Source organism: Synchiropus splendidus, chromosome 11 (assembly GCF_027744825.2).
Source record: "Synchiropus splendidus isolate RoL2022-P1 chromosome 11, RoL_Sspl_1.0, whole genome shotgun sequence".
Lineage (NCBI taxonomy): Eukaryota > Metazoa > Chordata > Actinopteri > Syngnathiformes > Callionymidae > Synchiropus > Synchiropus splendidus.
This window is the reverse complement of record NC_071344.1, coordinates 12,283,127-12,297,507: the sequence shown is the minus strand read 5'-3', so window position 1 is coordinate 12,297,507 and position 14,381 is coordinate 12,283,127. Positions and strand designations below refer to the sequence as shown.

The following is a 14,381-nucleotide window of genomic DNA, read 5'->3' as shown; positions in this document are numbered from 1 at the left end:
GCGGAGGATCTGAGAGCTGGAACCTTTCTGGTGCCTGCTCGGTGTCAATCCAGCCATCTGCCCGTGGATAGACTGGATCGTGACGCTGTGCGCGCTCTATTACGTTCGACACACAGCCAACACAAGCACACTGCGCTGTGCACACACACACGCCGTCTGTCATTCACCTCCATTGGGACGGCGCGACAAGTGAACACAAACACACGCGAGCTTTGCTTTACATTCCGAGTCCAAGAGCGACACGGGAACACTTGTCTCAGCTTCCTGACTGAAGACAGTGATCTCAGCGAGGATCCACACCTGTCATAATCTGTTTCCCTTCATCTGCAGGTCCGGATCGATGGGTTGACTGGTCACATTCAGTTCAATGAGAAGGGCCGGAGGACCAACTATACTGTGAGCGTGATGGAACTGGCCCCGTCTGGACCCAAGAAGGTAAACCCGACCTGCACTCACAACAAACCGATGTGTCCAACTGAGCCTTAACCTCCAGTTTAATCCCCACAGAAGTATTCAGGAAACACCCAGCAATGGTGTGAGGATCGAACACAAAACAAATGAGAATATCATAACTAACCATCATCACAGGAAAACAAGATCACTGATTCTCTTTCTTTCGTTTGTTCACGATTAAATATGAGAGAAAATGTTTTCATTTCTTGATTTTATTGACTTCAAAACGTCAGTACATCGGTGGAGTTTTTAGATACAAATGCTGAGATGAGACACTTTAAAACGGGAACTAAGGGATTGGTACAGTAATGGGAAAAGAAGTATCGACATAAATGCTGACCGTGTTGAAGGACACTGAACTGGACACTGGGAACTTGGAAAAAAGGTGGCAGACAGCTATAAAAACATGAAGAAAAGCTTCTGGTCAAGACTGGAAAAAAACAAATTAAATAAAAATTTGAGCTAAAATTGAAATAAAAAATATCGAGGGACAGCTCATGTGGAAGTTCGGACGGGGGCCACATACATTCCGATAATCGGCCTGTTTTTGTCCTGATTTTGCTCCTTCCTGACCAAGCATGGTAAATGGTAAATTCACCGACTATTGTAACTCTTCTTTTATTATACGATGAGACTATTGTAAATGCTAAACATATTTATGACCAAAAATCTGTATGTTTGTGGGGAGAACTTATCGTTCCCGACCCAAACTGTGACGTGGAACGGAATGGAGCCAGTCACTCTTCTTCATGTCTGGGATCTCTAACCGATGAAAACAATGGTTTAAGATTTTGAAAATCCTTTTGTGTGTGGCCCCCTGAAGACTGGGGAGGCAGGATTGTTCGGACACAAGGAGGTTAAGCCTGACTGAGGGGATGATCAGGGTCGAGAACTGCAAAACAAAGAGGAAGTTGGAAACAATCTTTGCATTAGTGCTTGAGGTTTTGAGTGCAGACACCGGTCCCTCACAGACCTGCCTAGGCAAATACAGGTTCCCTGCATTTTCTTGAAATCCAACCGGATTTTCTTTTGAATCGAAAGCCTGTGGAAAACCTGAAAAGGCTGTAGTTCCCATTGTCAAGTGTCTCCCAGGATCCAGTAGTTAAATTGTGAACGCGTCGTTCCAGGTGGGCTACTGGAATGAGGACGAGAAGTACGTGACCACGGCCAGCTTCACCAGGGGCAGCAACGACACCTACGGCCTTCAGAACAGAACCTACATCGTAACCACCATACTGGTGAGTCCCTTTCAAATCCACAGCCTGAAGGATTTGCTCCCTCGGGTTAGAGGGAGGATGAGATGGATCAAGGCAGGGTGGCATTTTTCATTTTCTTCAATGATAGAGTTCCTGAAGGTTCAGACCCCTGAACGAATTCCGCAGACGTTTGTGATTGTATTTCACTCTCTTGCCTCCTTTTTGCTGCGCACCTCTGTCAGAGTGGTTCCTGGACAGAATCACAATCTCTTAATCCCTGCAAAACACTTCCTTATCTTAATACCGTACAGCGCGAGTGTGGTGAGGCCTTTACCTGCAAAACTTTATGCAATTATGATGCTATCTTTCCATGAATTGCCAGTCAGTTTCAATGGTTCTATATTGTACGTGGATGCTTGACGGGATTTCCTGACGGTTACGTTGAGGATAGAAAGGAGCTCGAAGAGAGAAGGTTCCGACAGACTGAGTGCATCAGTTGATCTATAAAACAGGATCTGTTCTGGACAAGAAGGATGAAATTCTAATCAGTAAAACAAGAGCAGCGCATTTCTGATGGTACATTCTTTGCATTCGTCGACTGCCATGCTGAGTTAAAAAAAAACCCAAAAACTAGCACTAATGCTAGCATAAGGTAGCATGCAGTGTAGCATTCTCACAAAAGTGGTGATGCCAACAGAGGACCTATATATCACTATATATCTGTCAATTTGCTTTTTCTCCTGTGTGATGCCAAATAGCTAAACAAACCTCTGAATAATGACTAGTCCACCGCAAGCTAACCGCTAAAAACAAACGAGTGAGAGAAGAAATGCTAGTGTTTAACTCTGGCATTGCCTTCCTTTAACACAAATGTTGTCTCTCAAGCCCCCAAACCATCTGAGAGACAGCTCAGTTTTTTCATCCACAATTTCATCCATCTTTATTTATTCCAGGCAAATAACTGAAGCTAAAGCAACTCTGCAGAGTAGAATTAATGACGTCGAGGCGCCTGAAAGAGGTGTGTTCAAATGATGCCTGCTGTGTACGTGTTGCGCTGAAGTGCTAACAAGTCAGCGGATTGTGCCAAATCTACTGAATTCAATTGGAGAAAAGCTCGTCGACCAACGTCTCAGGACGCAGCAAAGTGTCGCAGACTTGGAAACACATTTCCTCACAGCTCAGTAGGGTCACCTTTTTAATGTTTTCAAGGATAAATGAAGAACAGTTCGGTATCCCTGCATTGTGTCTTTGTGTTGGAAACATTCTAGTCAACCTGCTTCTCTGGCTCCCTCTCTTCATGACTCCGGGAGAAGATAGAAGTCACTGTGCTGCAGGGGAGCCATGGAGCTTTTGCACCTTTATAAAGGTGCTGCTCAGTGAGCCGTAGCTGGAGGGAGCGTGTTGGTTCGCCATCATGCAGGTGCAGCGCCGAGGTTTCTGACAATGCAAGCTGTTCAAACCTGCGCACCGAGGCAAGCCGGGGTCATCCGCAGATTTGGGGCAGGGAAGCGACCGTGTTTAATGGGACACGAGCATTTTGTGCCTGCGTGGCTGTGTCGTCGCACCGTAAACCAGGCCATGACTGGAATTTCGAGATTTATTTTTAAATCCCTTGGAGTGAGGTATTATTAGCCGCTTCCTGTGGAATAATTTTAATTGGTGGAATAATTGTGTTTTTCAAACAGCCCCAGGACTTGCTCAGAAGTGCAGACAATTCCGCGGCGCTGAGGTGAGCACTTGGAGATAGCACTGGAGTTGGAAGGGATAAAACTCGTGCCACCGTGGCAGAGCAATGAGGTCGCTCAACTGTCACATGCAAGGTCATACCTGGATGCCCACAGCTCCGGCAGAAAAATTGAACTAGAGCAAGCAAATTCATCTACCCAAATGAGTCATGTTGTTCTGTGGCTCTTACGGTTGGGTGGGTTCTGGAGTACTGGATATTCATTAGTGTGTTTATGGTGCTTCATTATATGAAAGGTAATATATCTATCTATCTATCTATCTATCTATCTATCTATCTATCTATCTATCTATCTATCTATCTATCTATATATATATATATCTATCTATCTATCTATCTATCTATCTACCTGTCTATCTATCTATATATCTATATCTATATATATATATATACACACAACTTTTAATGTACTGCTGTCTTCCTGGTAGTAGATGGAATTTGAATATTTTCTATTTAATGTTTACTTTTACTTGTATGTTATTGTGTTTTTAGTTATGTAACCATGAATTGATCAAATTTTATTTATACCTTTATTTATAAGACTTTTCATTTGCTATGATCTAACTCAAAATGCCTCCAAGTCTAATGACAAATATGAAATATTAAAGATTTATTTTGGCTTTGTTTAACTCTTGGGCCAGTTTAAATGCATATCCATTTTATTTTCATTCATCTAATGTTGTTGTTTTTTTTTTTATTATTAATGGAAAAGAGATTTATGATACAAAAATAAGGTAAAAAGAAAGAAATTGTTAAAGTCAACATCTTGTTGTTCATTTACATCATTACATCATTTTGATTTATCTATAAAAAAGACACAATTGAATTCAACATTTTAAATGTGCTAAATTATTTAATATGTTCCATTATGTTAGTGGGAGATTTATGCTGAAATATATCGGAAAAACATTCATCATATCATAAGATATTGCTTTTTTTTACCGCAATATTCAAGACATCCTTTCTGACATAGATATTTAACATTATGCAACACATACAAAGCATATTACCATACTGCTGCGAAGTGTGACGCATTGTTGTGTTGGATAAATGAGCAGCTAGCAAGTATGAGCAACGGCACACGTGCTTGTGCCTCTGCAGCCTTGGTCCCATTGTCAAAGCAGCGCCAGAACATTTGCCAATGCCTTGAATAAGTAGGTTTAGTGGAGCAGAAAATGTACATTTAGAAACAAAACGAGGGTTTTGTGGGCGCTTTGTCATGAGCCGGCTGCAGCCTCGCCAGGAAGAAACACTCGACGACTCAACGCCAAGCATTTAAACTCACGATTCTGGTTTAAAGTTGACAGCTTGAGACAACACAACCTTAAAAATGTCACATTCATGTTCATCCACAGACAGGAAAGCACTGCCTGCACACCAAACTCTGTTTTACATCTGTATGCTGCTTGACACTGTTGGATGACAGCAGATCTCAGTGGAACTGTTCACGGTCAATCAGTCCCTGCGGCCTGAATGGATGCCAATCCCCACAAACCAGTGTGTCTGCAAGAGTGTGGACCAGGCCGTGTCTTTTTGCCAGCAAGTTTCCGTGGCGCTGCACACCAGACTTCCCTCCCAAAGTCCCCCTGGGGTGCTGTTTTCCTGTCACTGGGTTCAGGGTTTTCATGTGTAACAATGATTACCATCACCTCAACCATAAAGCGCACAGAGCCCAGATAACTGCACCGCACTGAGGGACACGATAGTGGAGCCCAGACGAAATATGATGTCAGGATTTTCCCAGCTTCAGTTGCAAGCGGTCACGTATAACAACTTGTGGGAATTGTACTCCTGCATGTATCAGTAGACACCTCATGGTTGGGGCTTTTTCATGCAGCCCCAGGTGTCATGTCCTAGTGTGCGATTGCTGTGAGATGTACAACCTTTGTTGGGTGTAATTATTGGAGGAATGTGACCGGTGAGGTCAGCGAGGCACCCATACTGCTGTGGCTGAGGCGATGACAAACAATGCTTCATTTTTAATAACCGTGTCTTTCTTTGGTCCCTGAAGCACGTTCCGTCTTCTCAGAGCTTCTGCTTGTGAGCCATTTCACCCTGACATTGGCTTCGTGCTGGATCTGGCCCCTGAACCGGTCGGTGTGTTCAGACAAGAAAAGAAGTGGTTCGGAACCTGAAGTTCGCGGCTGGAACCAAAAAAACGTTGATTTGGGTTCACGACCAGTGACATCATCTCTCGTATTCTGTGTTTACAAAATGAGAAGGAAGTTGAGGAAGAGGTGGTCATTTAATTCAGACAACAGTCAAGTCTGCAAAATGCATCGCTTACAAACACACACGTTACAGACCGGGTACGTCCTCGTCATCAGAAGTCGTCGATGGCTTGAATGATGGATGAAAGCAAATAGTGCCACTAAAGCAGGCGTTTTCAGAATCTCGGAGCGACGTCATGTTTTGCCAGTGTTATTCACATCGGACTTCGTGACACTTTTGAGTGCTCTTCCACTTTGGTTCCGCTTGAACCAGTCTGAACCCTGATGTTCGATAGAATCCACCGAGTTTCTGAGAGTCCTGAGCAATATCGATCCGAGAACCAGAACCGTGTCGATGTCAAAGGCCCTTGTCAAGTTCCATGAAAGGCCGTTTCCAGAACTGTCTGTCCATCCATTTTCTTCATTGAGTTTCACACCTTCATCTCATCTGTGAACGAAAAGCAGCCATTCCCAGAACAAGATAATCTCCCAAGCATATCATGTCTCTGTCGTGGGACCTCTTCCCTGGTGGGCATGCAAGGATCCCTCACCATTAAGGAATTCAGGAGGCATCTGGGCCACCTCAACTGCCCAGGGCTCTGGGTAGGGCTCTGTGTGATCAAAGCTTATGTGGACCTTTGAATTTGTGGACCTCTTAGCTTTGGGCTGATGAAGCTTCATGAAATGCTGCTGCCATTTTCAGTGATGGCATTTCTTGCATGCTGACGTCTCACTGCTGAGTTCCTCAAGATACTTGAGCTAAACTCCATCTGTTTCTGACCGAAAACCATGGCCTCAGAGGTCGTGGATTCATCTTTGTTCTGTCAGCTTCAAACTCCAACCTCTGCATTGACTGCTCTGAATGAAAAAGAGGCAGTTAAAAGCATGGTTCTTTATAAAAGCAGCAGGTACTTGGATAATATATGTTTATTTTTTCATGAATATGTGTTTTACTGTTCACATATCATACTCATCAGTCATGAAGGTCGTCGTGCATAAAGGCTTAAATGGGTTGTGATGGATTGTGTTTGAACAGAGTCTCTGTGCCGATAAGAGAAAAGCAAATGCGAAAGAATACAAAAAGTTCTCAGTCACTGAGATGGAGGTCATCAGATCCAAGGGGAGTGAGAAGCAGAGGTAGTTTTTCCAAGACAGGCTTGTGTCCAAAAAGTCTAGAAAAATAAGGACATGAAGGGGTTTTAGAGGTGAATTGTCCAGACGATAGATTGCACTCTTGTCATGTCCTTCGGCTTCTTTCTACCATCTGACTAAAACTTCATTGTGTGGAAAGGTGATGTGTGTTGTATTGTCCTTTTCCTACAGGAGTCGCCGTATGTGATGCTCAAAAAGAACCACGAGCAGCTTACCGGGAACGACAAGTACGAAGGATACATCGTTGAACTGGCGGCAGAAATCGCCAAACACGTCGGCTACCAGTACAAACTGAAGATCGTTTCTGATGGGAAGTATGGAGCGAGGGATCCAGACACGAAGATGTGGAATGGCATGGTCGGAGAGCTTGTGTACGGGGTACGTACTCTTACTCACGCCGTCTCGAGTTTCGCAATGTTGTAATGTTTCCTTGTCTTCCTGCAGAAAGCTGATGTCGCTGTCGCACCCCTGACCATCACCCTGGTGCGTGAAGAAGTCATTGACTTTTCAAAGCCCTTCATGTCACTCGGAATCTCCATCATGATCAAGAAGCCGACCAAGTCCAAACCGGGGGTGTTTTCCTTCCTGGACCCGCTGGCTTACGAGATCTGGATGTGCATCGTGTTTGCTTACATCGGCGTCAGCGTGGTCCTCTTCCTTGTCAGTCGGTTCAGCCCGTACGAATGGCACTCGGAGGACTATGAAGAGGGAGCCGAGCCTCAAAGCCCCACGCAAGCTTCCGCCTCCAACGGTCTCCAGCAGGGTCAGACGTCCACCCAGCAGGCCGTGGCGCAGCAGAGTCCAGAACAGACCAACGAGTTTGGCATCTTCAACTCTCTCTGGTTCTCTCTGGGCGCCTTCATGCAGCAGGGCTGCGATATCTCCCCACGGTAAGCCGTCAAATCCTGGTGAATTTGAAAGCAACTTGAATCGTGTTTTTGTCCACAACATTCTGCCTTGTTGTTTGGGATTTCCGCTCAAACGTTCTCATGCCCAACATTTATAAAAGTTTGATGAGGAGCCGCGGTGTTTACGATGGCAGCGCTGTCACCAAATATTCATGAACCTGTGACTCCCGCTGCAAGCCTCTCCTCTGTCTCCCCTCCACCCCCCACCCTCCCAATCCATCTGTCCCACCAAACTATTGACTAATTGATCTCCTCAACTATCTTGGGGTGATGGTAAATATCCTCAGCTGCGTATTGAGCTCTGTGGCGTTGCCTCCCCTCAAGTGGTCTCATGAGTTGTGGCATAAAACCACTCTCCAAAGGTCACCAATTAAAAATCCCATTAAGTGTGTGAAATTAGAGACACTGGGGTCGTCTTTCTGAGCTTTCCAGGGGGACCTGAAGGAGGAGATGATAATGTCAGCATTGTCACAGTGAGCTCTGAACCAGAAGACAATAGCGAGGTCATGAGTGGGGCTTTGTGCAGATTTGTCATGGCTGAGCGTGTGCTTTGCGTAGGTGAAACCATGTGTTGCTAATATATACGGCATGATGCACCTCGGAAGTGTTTTCACACGACGTGACAAGACTTAAAAAGCCACAGAGGCGTTGTCGCATGAAGGCAGAGTATATGCATGAAGTATATGGCTGAATTCCGATTCCTTCAATAATCCATAACCTCAGTCCTCAATATTTATCCCTCAACATCATTCCTCAAAAACAAGGGTTAAGGAATTATTTGTTCCTTAGAAATGGGACACTGCTTAATGCACTTATGTCCTTAGCCTGTTGGGGGCAGCATTACGCCAAAGTACCGTTCCATCTGTAAATTCAGAAGAAGAAGAAGAGGGGGAGGAACAACTTGCGGTTACAGGATCAGCGACGATGCTGTCTGCGGCTGTGTTCATGTCTTTTTTCTGTTATATACCCCTCAACAAAGAAAATACTTACATTTATAGCACACCATTTTTGATACTACACAAAGGATTCTGTGTATATTGAGGTCACACACTTCCTCAAGATTGAGGAAGCTACGTTCCTCAATTTAACTTCCTAAGAATTGGGACAGTCCTTGCTCCTTGCTTTGAGGCTGAGGATTAAGAAAGGAACTGGAACACACCCTATATCTCAGGTTCCTGTCCCAAATCGTCAATGTCAATATATTGAGTTTCATCCGAAATATGATACAGAAAATGTGCTTATTACAGTGCATCTATTTTAAACTGGTTTTGGGCAACACAAACTGGAAATTTGCAGTCAATATTCAGCAATTATTTCATCATCACGTTGTCTTTATCACTGGGTATTTAAAAAAAAAGAGCAGATATGGCTTTTAAAAAGCTCAAACGTATTGGAACAAAATGGAAACATTGAAAAACGTGGACAACAAACACATCACTGAAGTGGACATATGATGGTGGTTTTCAGTGAGTTTTTGACGGAAAGAACCTCAAAGAAACATCATAGTTAAATGGCAAGAATCTGTCCTTATTTCTTCACTTATTGTTCATCTGCGTTCCGTTCCGTTTATTTATCTATTTGTCTACTGGGTCTTCAGAATGGTTTACAAAAATCCTGGTGGAAACCCTGGTTATGTTGTGAGGAGGCTGCTCTCTGTGTGTCGTGGAGGATTTCGCCTTTTAAGGTGGACCATTAAGGTGGACCATTAAGGATATACATTGCATTCAGTCTTCCAACACCAAATCAGAACCAAATCTTTATCATGCTACACACAAGTAGCTGTGAGCCATATGACACTAGGGTTGCAGATTTTTTATTTTTCATACATCTTTGAGCTTTTAGCAGTATATTTTATTAATGTGCCTCAATCGTGTGGAATAGTGCGGTAATTAAACAACGGCAGTACACCACAACCCTGATTCCCCGATGTGTGAAGCAATGACTACAAGACGTGGCGCTCTGTCTGTGACATTTACAATGTAATTTCAATTTGTTGGCAGCTAATACAAATATCAGACAGCAGAGAATCTCCTGCACCTGAACCACTGCATGCCGCATGCTCTGGTGGAACACCATGCAGGTTGTGAATGCCCACTCCCCGAGGCAGTAATCTGACATTTACCGTTTTCTGCCCGGAGACTTGATGCTGGATGAAGGCTTTTGTCCTCACTACTCTCTGTTTACACCCATCTGCAACAATTATTGATTTCCTAGCCGAGAGAGAATGTCACCGCCCTCCGCAGAGTGGTCAGTTCCCCTGTGGATTCTCTTCAGATGCACGCAACACCATGCAGATTTGTGTGTTCCTCAGGGTGAGCTTGACCACACACAGTGACTCACGCATATTTCTTCCGTATTTGCATTCATTGTTCTCAGGGGAAACTTCTTTTATTAACAGCTGTAAGGCTCACAAGATGAAAAAACATGTTTTGACATTTTGTTTTTTTTTGTATTTTCATCTTCCCAAATAAGAATTAAAATATTTATATAGAGAGAGAGTGAATGTGAGCGTTTGATTATCTTAACCTGTGAGGCTCCGCACTGATTTATGCTGTACATTTTTATTTTTTCTGGACACAGTTTTAATACCATTAGTTGAAAGGATTATTACATTTCATGTTTTAGTAAATATATTTTCATGTCCATTTCTGCATTTATATATTTTTGTTTTGTTTCATTTAGTTTTGTTTGTAATGGCACTAATATGATTCCATACACATATTCCATAACACATTTTATACTAAAAGAAAGTGTTGGCTTTTGTATTCAGTTATTTTCTGCTACATTTTAGGGTGTTTGAATTTGTCCCGGCTACACCAGAAGGCTCATGCCTTTTTTATAATAATATATGTATATATTTTTATGTAAAAATAAATAAATAAATAAAAACTGCAATGAATTTAAAGTCACAAATAACTAATATGTTATAAATGACAGATAAGAAAGTCAGACTTGAGCTGACAGGAAAACAGAAAGGAGAAATCACTTGAATCAATAAATATTTATTGCAGACAAATGTCCCTTTAAAAGCCCCTTCGCGGCGATCTGTTTGTGGGCTTGGAAGTCAGGATGGAGGCGGTGGAAATAACAGCAGGGGCTCCAGTTTGACACGTCGCGCGGTCTGCAGTGTAGCAATCATTGTAACCGCCTCTGCATGAAGTCTTCAAAACGTACCCGGTGAATGTTTCACCTCACTGAACGCTGCCCTGGAGGAACGTTCTCCTTGAAAATTTGGGTGACCTAGTTGCTCTGCTTTGCATATTTGCATGCAGAGGTGCTTGCAAATGGAGCTGCCGATGTCTCGCTGCAAGCTTCACAATGATAAAGTGCTTGTGTTTTCTGGAACAATAACATCATCAATTGTCACATACTCCGTTGCCTGGTATTTTATTTTCATAAGCAGTCAGTGGAGGCGCTGAGCCACTAGAACTCTGTCATTTCACTTCTTGAGAAACACATTTCTTTGTGACATTCTAGCTTGTTTGTCAGTTTCCCTTCCCAAATATAGAGTTACTGGCTGCTGCATCAAAACCGACTTTAGTTTTGGAATAGCCACTTTTAAAATTTTGTTTTTACAACAGAACAGTGCATTGCTTTTTCAAAATATTTAACGATTGATGTAGTGCACTGATATTTTTTAATAATATATAACATAATAATATAATAATATTATAATAATACAATAATAATACAATAATCTTGTAACTATGGATGAACAAAGCAGAATGCTGTACATGCATTGGAGAGTGGCAACTCTCCGCTTATCTGTTGCTGGGTCACAGGGGCAGCACCATCAAAAGTTCGCACCAAATGCTCTTCTCCCAGGCAACAACCAACAGCTCTGACTGGGGGAACCCAAGACACTCCCAGGCCAGTGTAGAGATCTCCTCCCTCCACCCGGTCCTGTGTCGACCCCTCAGCCTCCTCCCAGCTGGCCGTGCCTGAAACACCTCCAAAGGGAGGCGTCCAGGGGGCGTCCTCATGTGATGCCTGAACCACCTCAACTGGTGTATCTGGGGCTCTACTTCGAGTCTCTCGCGAGAGGCAGAACTCCTCACCCATCTCTAAGGGATATGCTCGCCTCCCGTTGTAGAAAAGTAATTTCAGCCGCTTGTATGTGGGATCTGGCTCTTTCCGTCATGACCCACAGCTCATGACCATAGGGTCTTGAGGAAGATTGATCAGTAAATAGATATAAATGGTACAGTAAGGTAAACATATTCTGAAAATACTTTACCAAATCAAGCATTCGTGGTCTTGGTTTGAAGGTTTTATTTTCCAGATGAATGGGACAATATTGTGTCATGCTCTGCTGTCTGTGTCGTGGCTTGGAAATGGCTCCACCGCTGTCCTCTTTATCACCAAAAGGTGAGAACAGAATGTTCTGAGAGCACTTCTCCTTTATGCCTCTCAATATAATTGCAGACATGAAGGCCGAGAGCCAAACGGGTGATCCTCTCCTGGATTAATCGGCGTCATGTTCCAGTCGTCCTATATTCCCATGTAATTGTCTGATACAAGATAAAAAAAGAGAAGCTTGAGTTCTCTGGTGCGGCATGCATCTCATAGCTGCTCGCTTGATGTATGTGCCAGTGTGTTGTTCTCCGTGGCCACTTGTATTCCTGTTCTACTTGTCCTTGTTTATTGGATTCTTTTGAAATGTCAGCGCTGTCAGTCAGGCTTTCCCATCAGCTTCAGTCAGGGGTTTTCAGGTCCTCATGGCTACAGACAGCTGTACTCCGATTCTCTGTATGTACATGTATGACCAACATCACGTCACATGTAAAATATCCCACGCGTCTCGAAGCACTGACACACAGACAGCTAGTTAGGGCCGACACGTGACTTGGACATGGCTCATTGTAGGTCATGGGAATGTTATGAGGTGCCAGGCGAAGTGAAAGCTTCCAGCTTCCAGACATCCTTCTGAAAACCAAGGAAGGTTGGGAACTAACAGAAGATGAACTCCTTAAGCCCCACAGTCATAAAATTGTGACAGGCAACGTGGCTACATTATAAACAAGCCAAAGTGCAAATATGGAGACTGATGTAGGTGTGAGAAAATATTGATAAACTCGAATATCGCAATGCTTTATTGCGCAATGTTGCATCGATGTTTTTACTGAAATATCGCAATACTTGATTGCGTGATATCGTCTTGGTATTTTTAGTTGTCAATATTGACATTTAACACATAGATATTTGCTGCTGCATTTATGACGTTTTCTTTCTGTAAGTTGCGATATTTTGTTGATGAAGGGAGCGATTCATTCCTCTGTGTGAAATTTAACTGAAAGTCTAACTGGACTGACGTCATAACAATTAACTCATTTTCATGCACATAATATTTCACAACATTATCCGATATTCACCCCAAAATGATGCTTTTTATTCCAATATATTGCTGAATTTAGAGCGTCGCAATATAGCGAAATGTATTGTGTCACCACTGCCAATGCAAAGCCCCGCCTGTGACTTTGATCTGAGCAACATGGTTGGGCGTGTTTATCGCAGTAAACAGTTTGAAAACAACATGGAACGGTGACAGTGGGAAATGATGAACATCTTGCTATCAATTTACTTTCAGTCCAAAATCTATTGATTTAGTTGAATAGTTTTTATTAAATTAATCTGATATTTCACTGAACATGGTTTTAACAAACTGCCCCAAACATTGCTCTGCATTATAGGTCTTGTTCTTCGATTTACTATCCAGTTGAGAGTCATTTTGGCTCGTCCAATTCAAGTCCCATAATGCATTGCAACATCAAAGTGGACAGAAGTTCTAAGGGATCCGCACTCGTGTTGGCCAATTCATTGAATCAACCCTGGTTCTCACCCAAGATTGGCCAAGGTCAGGTCCCGCTTCTTGTTTGTGGTGTTTAAATCCAGGTAATGTTAATTGTCGCTCAGCTAAAGCAGCTGCTACAGCAGCGCTTCAGGAACCAGCCTCCAGAAGTGCAGCGTGAGAGCCGCTCGGAGGAGGATTTGACTGAAAGGGTTCATTATGTTTTCCATCGAAAGCGTCGTCGGATATGAATGTCTGCCTGTGTTGTCTCTGTGACCAGGTGTGTGCGTCGGGTGCGACACACGAAATCCTCTCTTCTCACGTTGCCTCCGACATGATTGTAGACAGAAATAAATCGTCTCTGTCGCTCACGCTCCACAGCAGCAATTTCTCAGCCTGCCGGTCAGAAGCGCCCAGAATGGATTGTGTATCTGCTTTATTATGCTAGAACAGTGAGGTTCTGTTTTCCCAAATATGTGTTTGGGAGTGATTGACGGGGAGCAGAACAAAGGAAAACGACCGGAGACTTTAATGCGGTGTATTTTCTAGCCTGAGATGAATGGCTGTTATGAGTGGAGTTTCTGTTTCAGGTCCTGTTCCTCTGTTGCTCCATTTGTAAACAGAATCGCGCCAACATATTTCGATGAAACCTACAGGGATGGTTCTAAATTGGCTCACTCGCAAGTGATCTGAATATGGTGGTGTCCTGCAGGTTTACAAACGTCCTCAAGATTTATTTTGATTCCTGCTTCTGTGAAAAGAACAAACGTTGCCCTGGTTAAAAACCCATTAGGTGCTTGCTCTCAGCAAAAGACTCAAACTGGCGACATAACTGTTACAGTGTGAAGAAGTCAGGACGGTGAAGTATGAAGAAGTTAGGACAGTGACAGTACTGAGACGCACAAGCAGCGTGAAAATGAGCACTTATGT

General features: G+C 43.3%; 1 protein-coding gene across 4 annotated transcripts in view; it reads left to right on the top strand.

The window, feature by feature from the left end:
• Positions 1 to 14,381, top strand: part of gria1a (glutamate receptor, ionotropic, AMPA 1a) — a 76,127-nt gene that overhangs the window by 36,923 nt on the left and 24,823 nt on the right. For all 4 annotated transcript variants that reach the window (XM_053878433.1, XM_053878432.1, XM_053878435.1 and 1 more), the window contains exons 8-11: positions 331 to 435; positions 1,581 to 1,691; positions 6,927 to 7,133; positions 7,200 to 7,645. In XM_053878433.1, the coding sequence (XP_053734408.1) occupies positions 331 to 435; positions 1,581 to 1,691; positions 6,927 to 7,133; positions 7,200 to 7,645 (869 nt within the window). The remainder of the gene's footprint in view (positions 1 to 330; positions 436 to 1,580; positions 1,692 to 6,926; positions 7,134 to 7,199; positions 7,646 to 14,381) is intronic.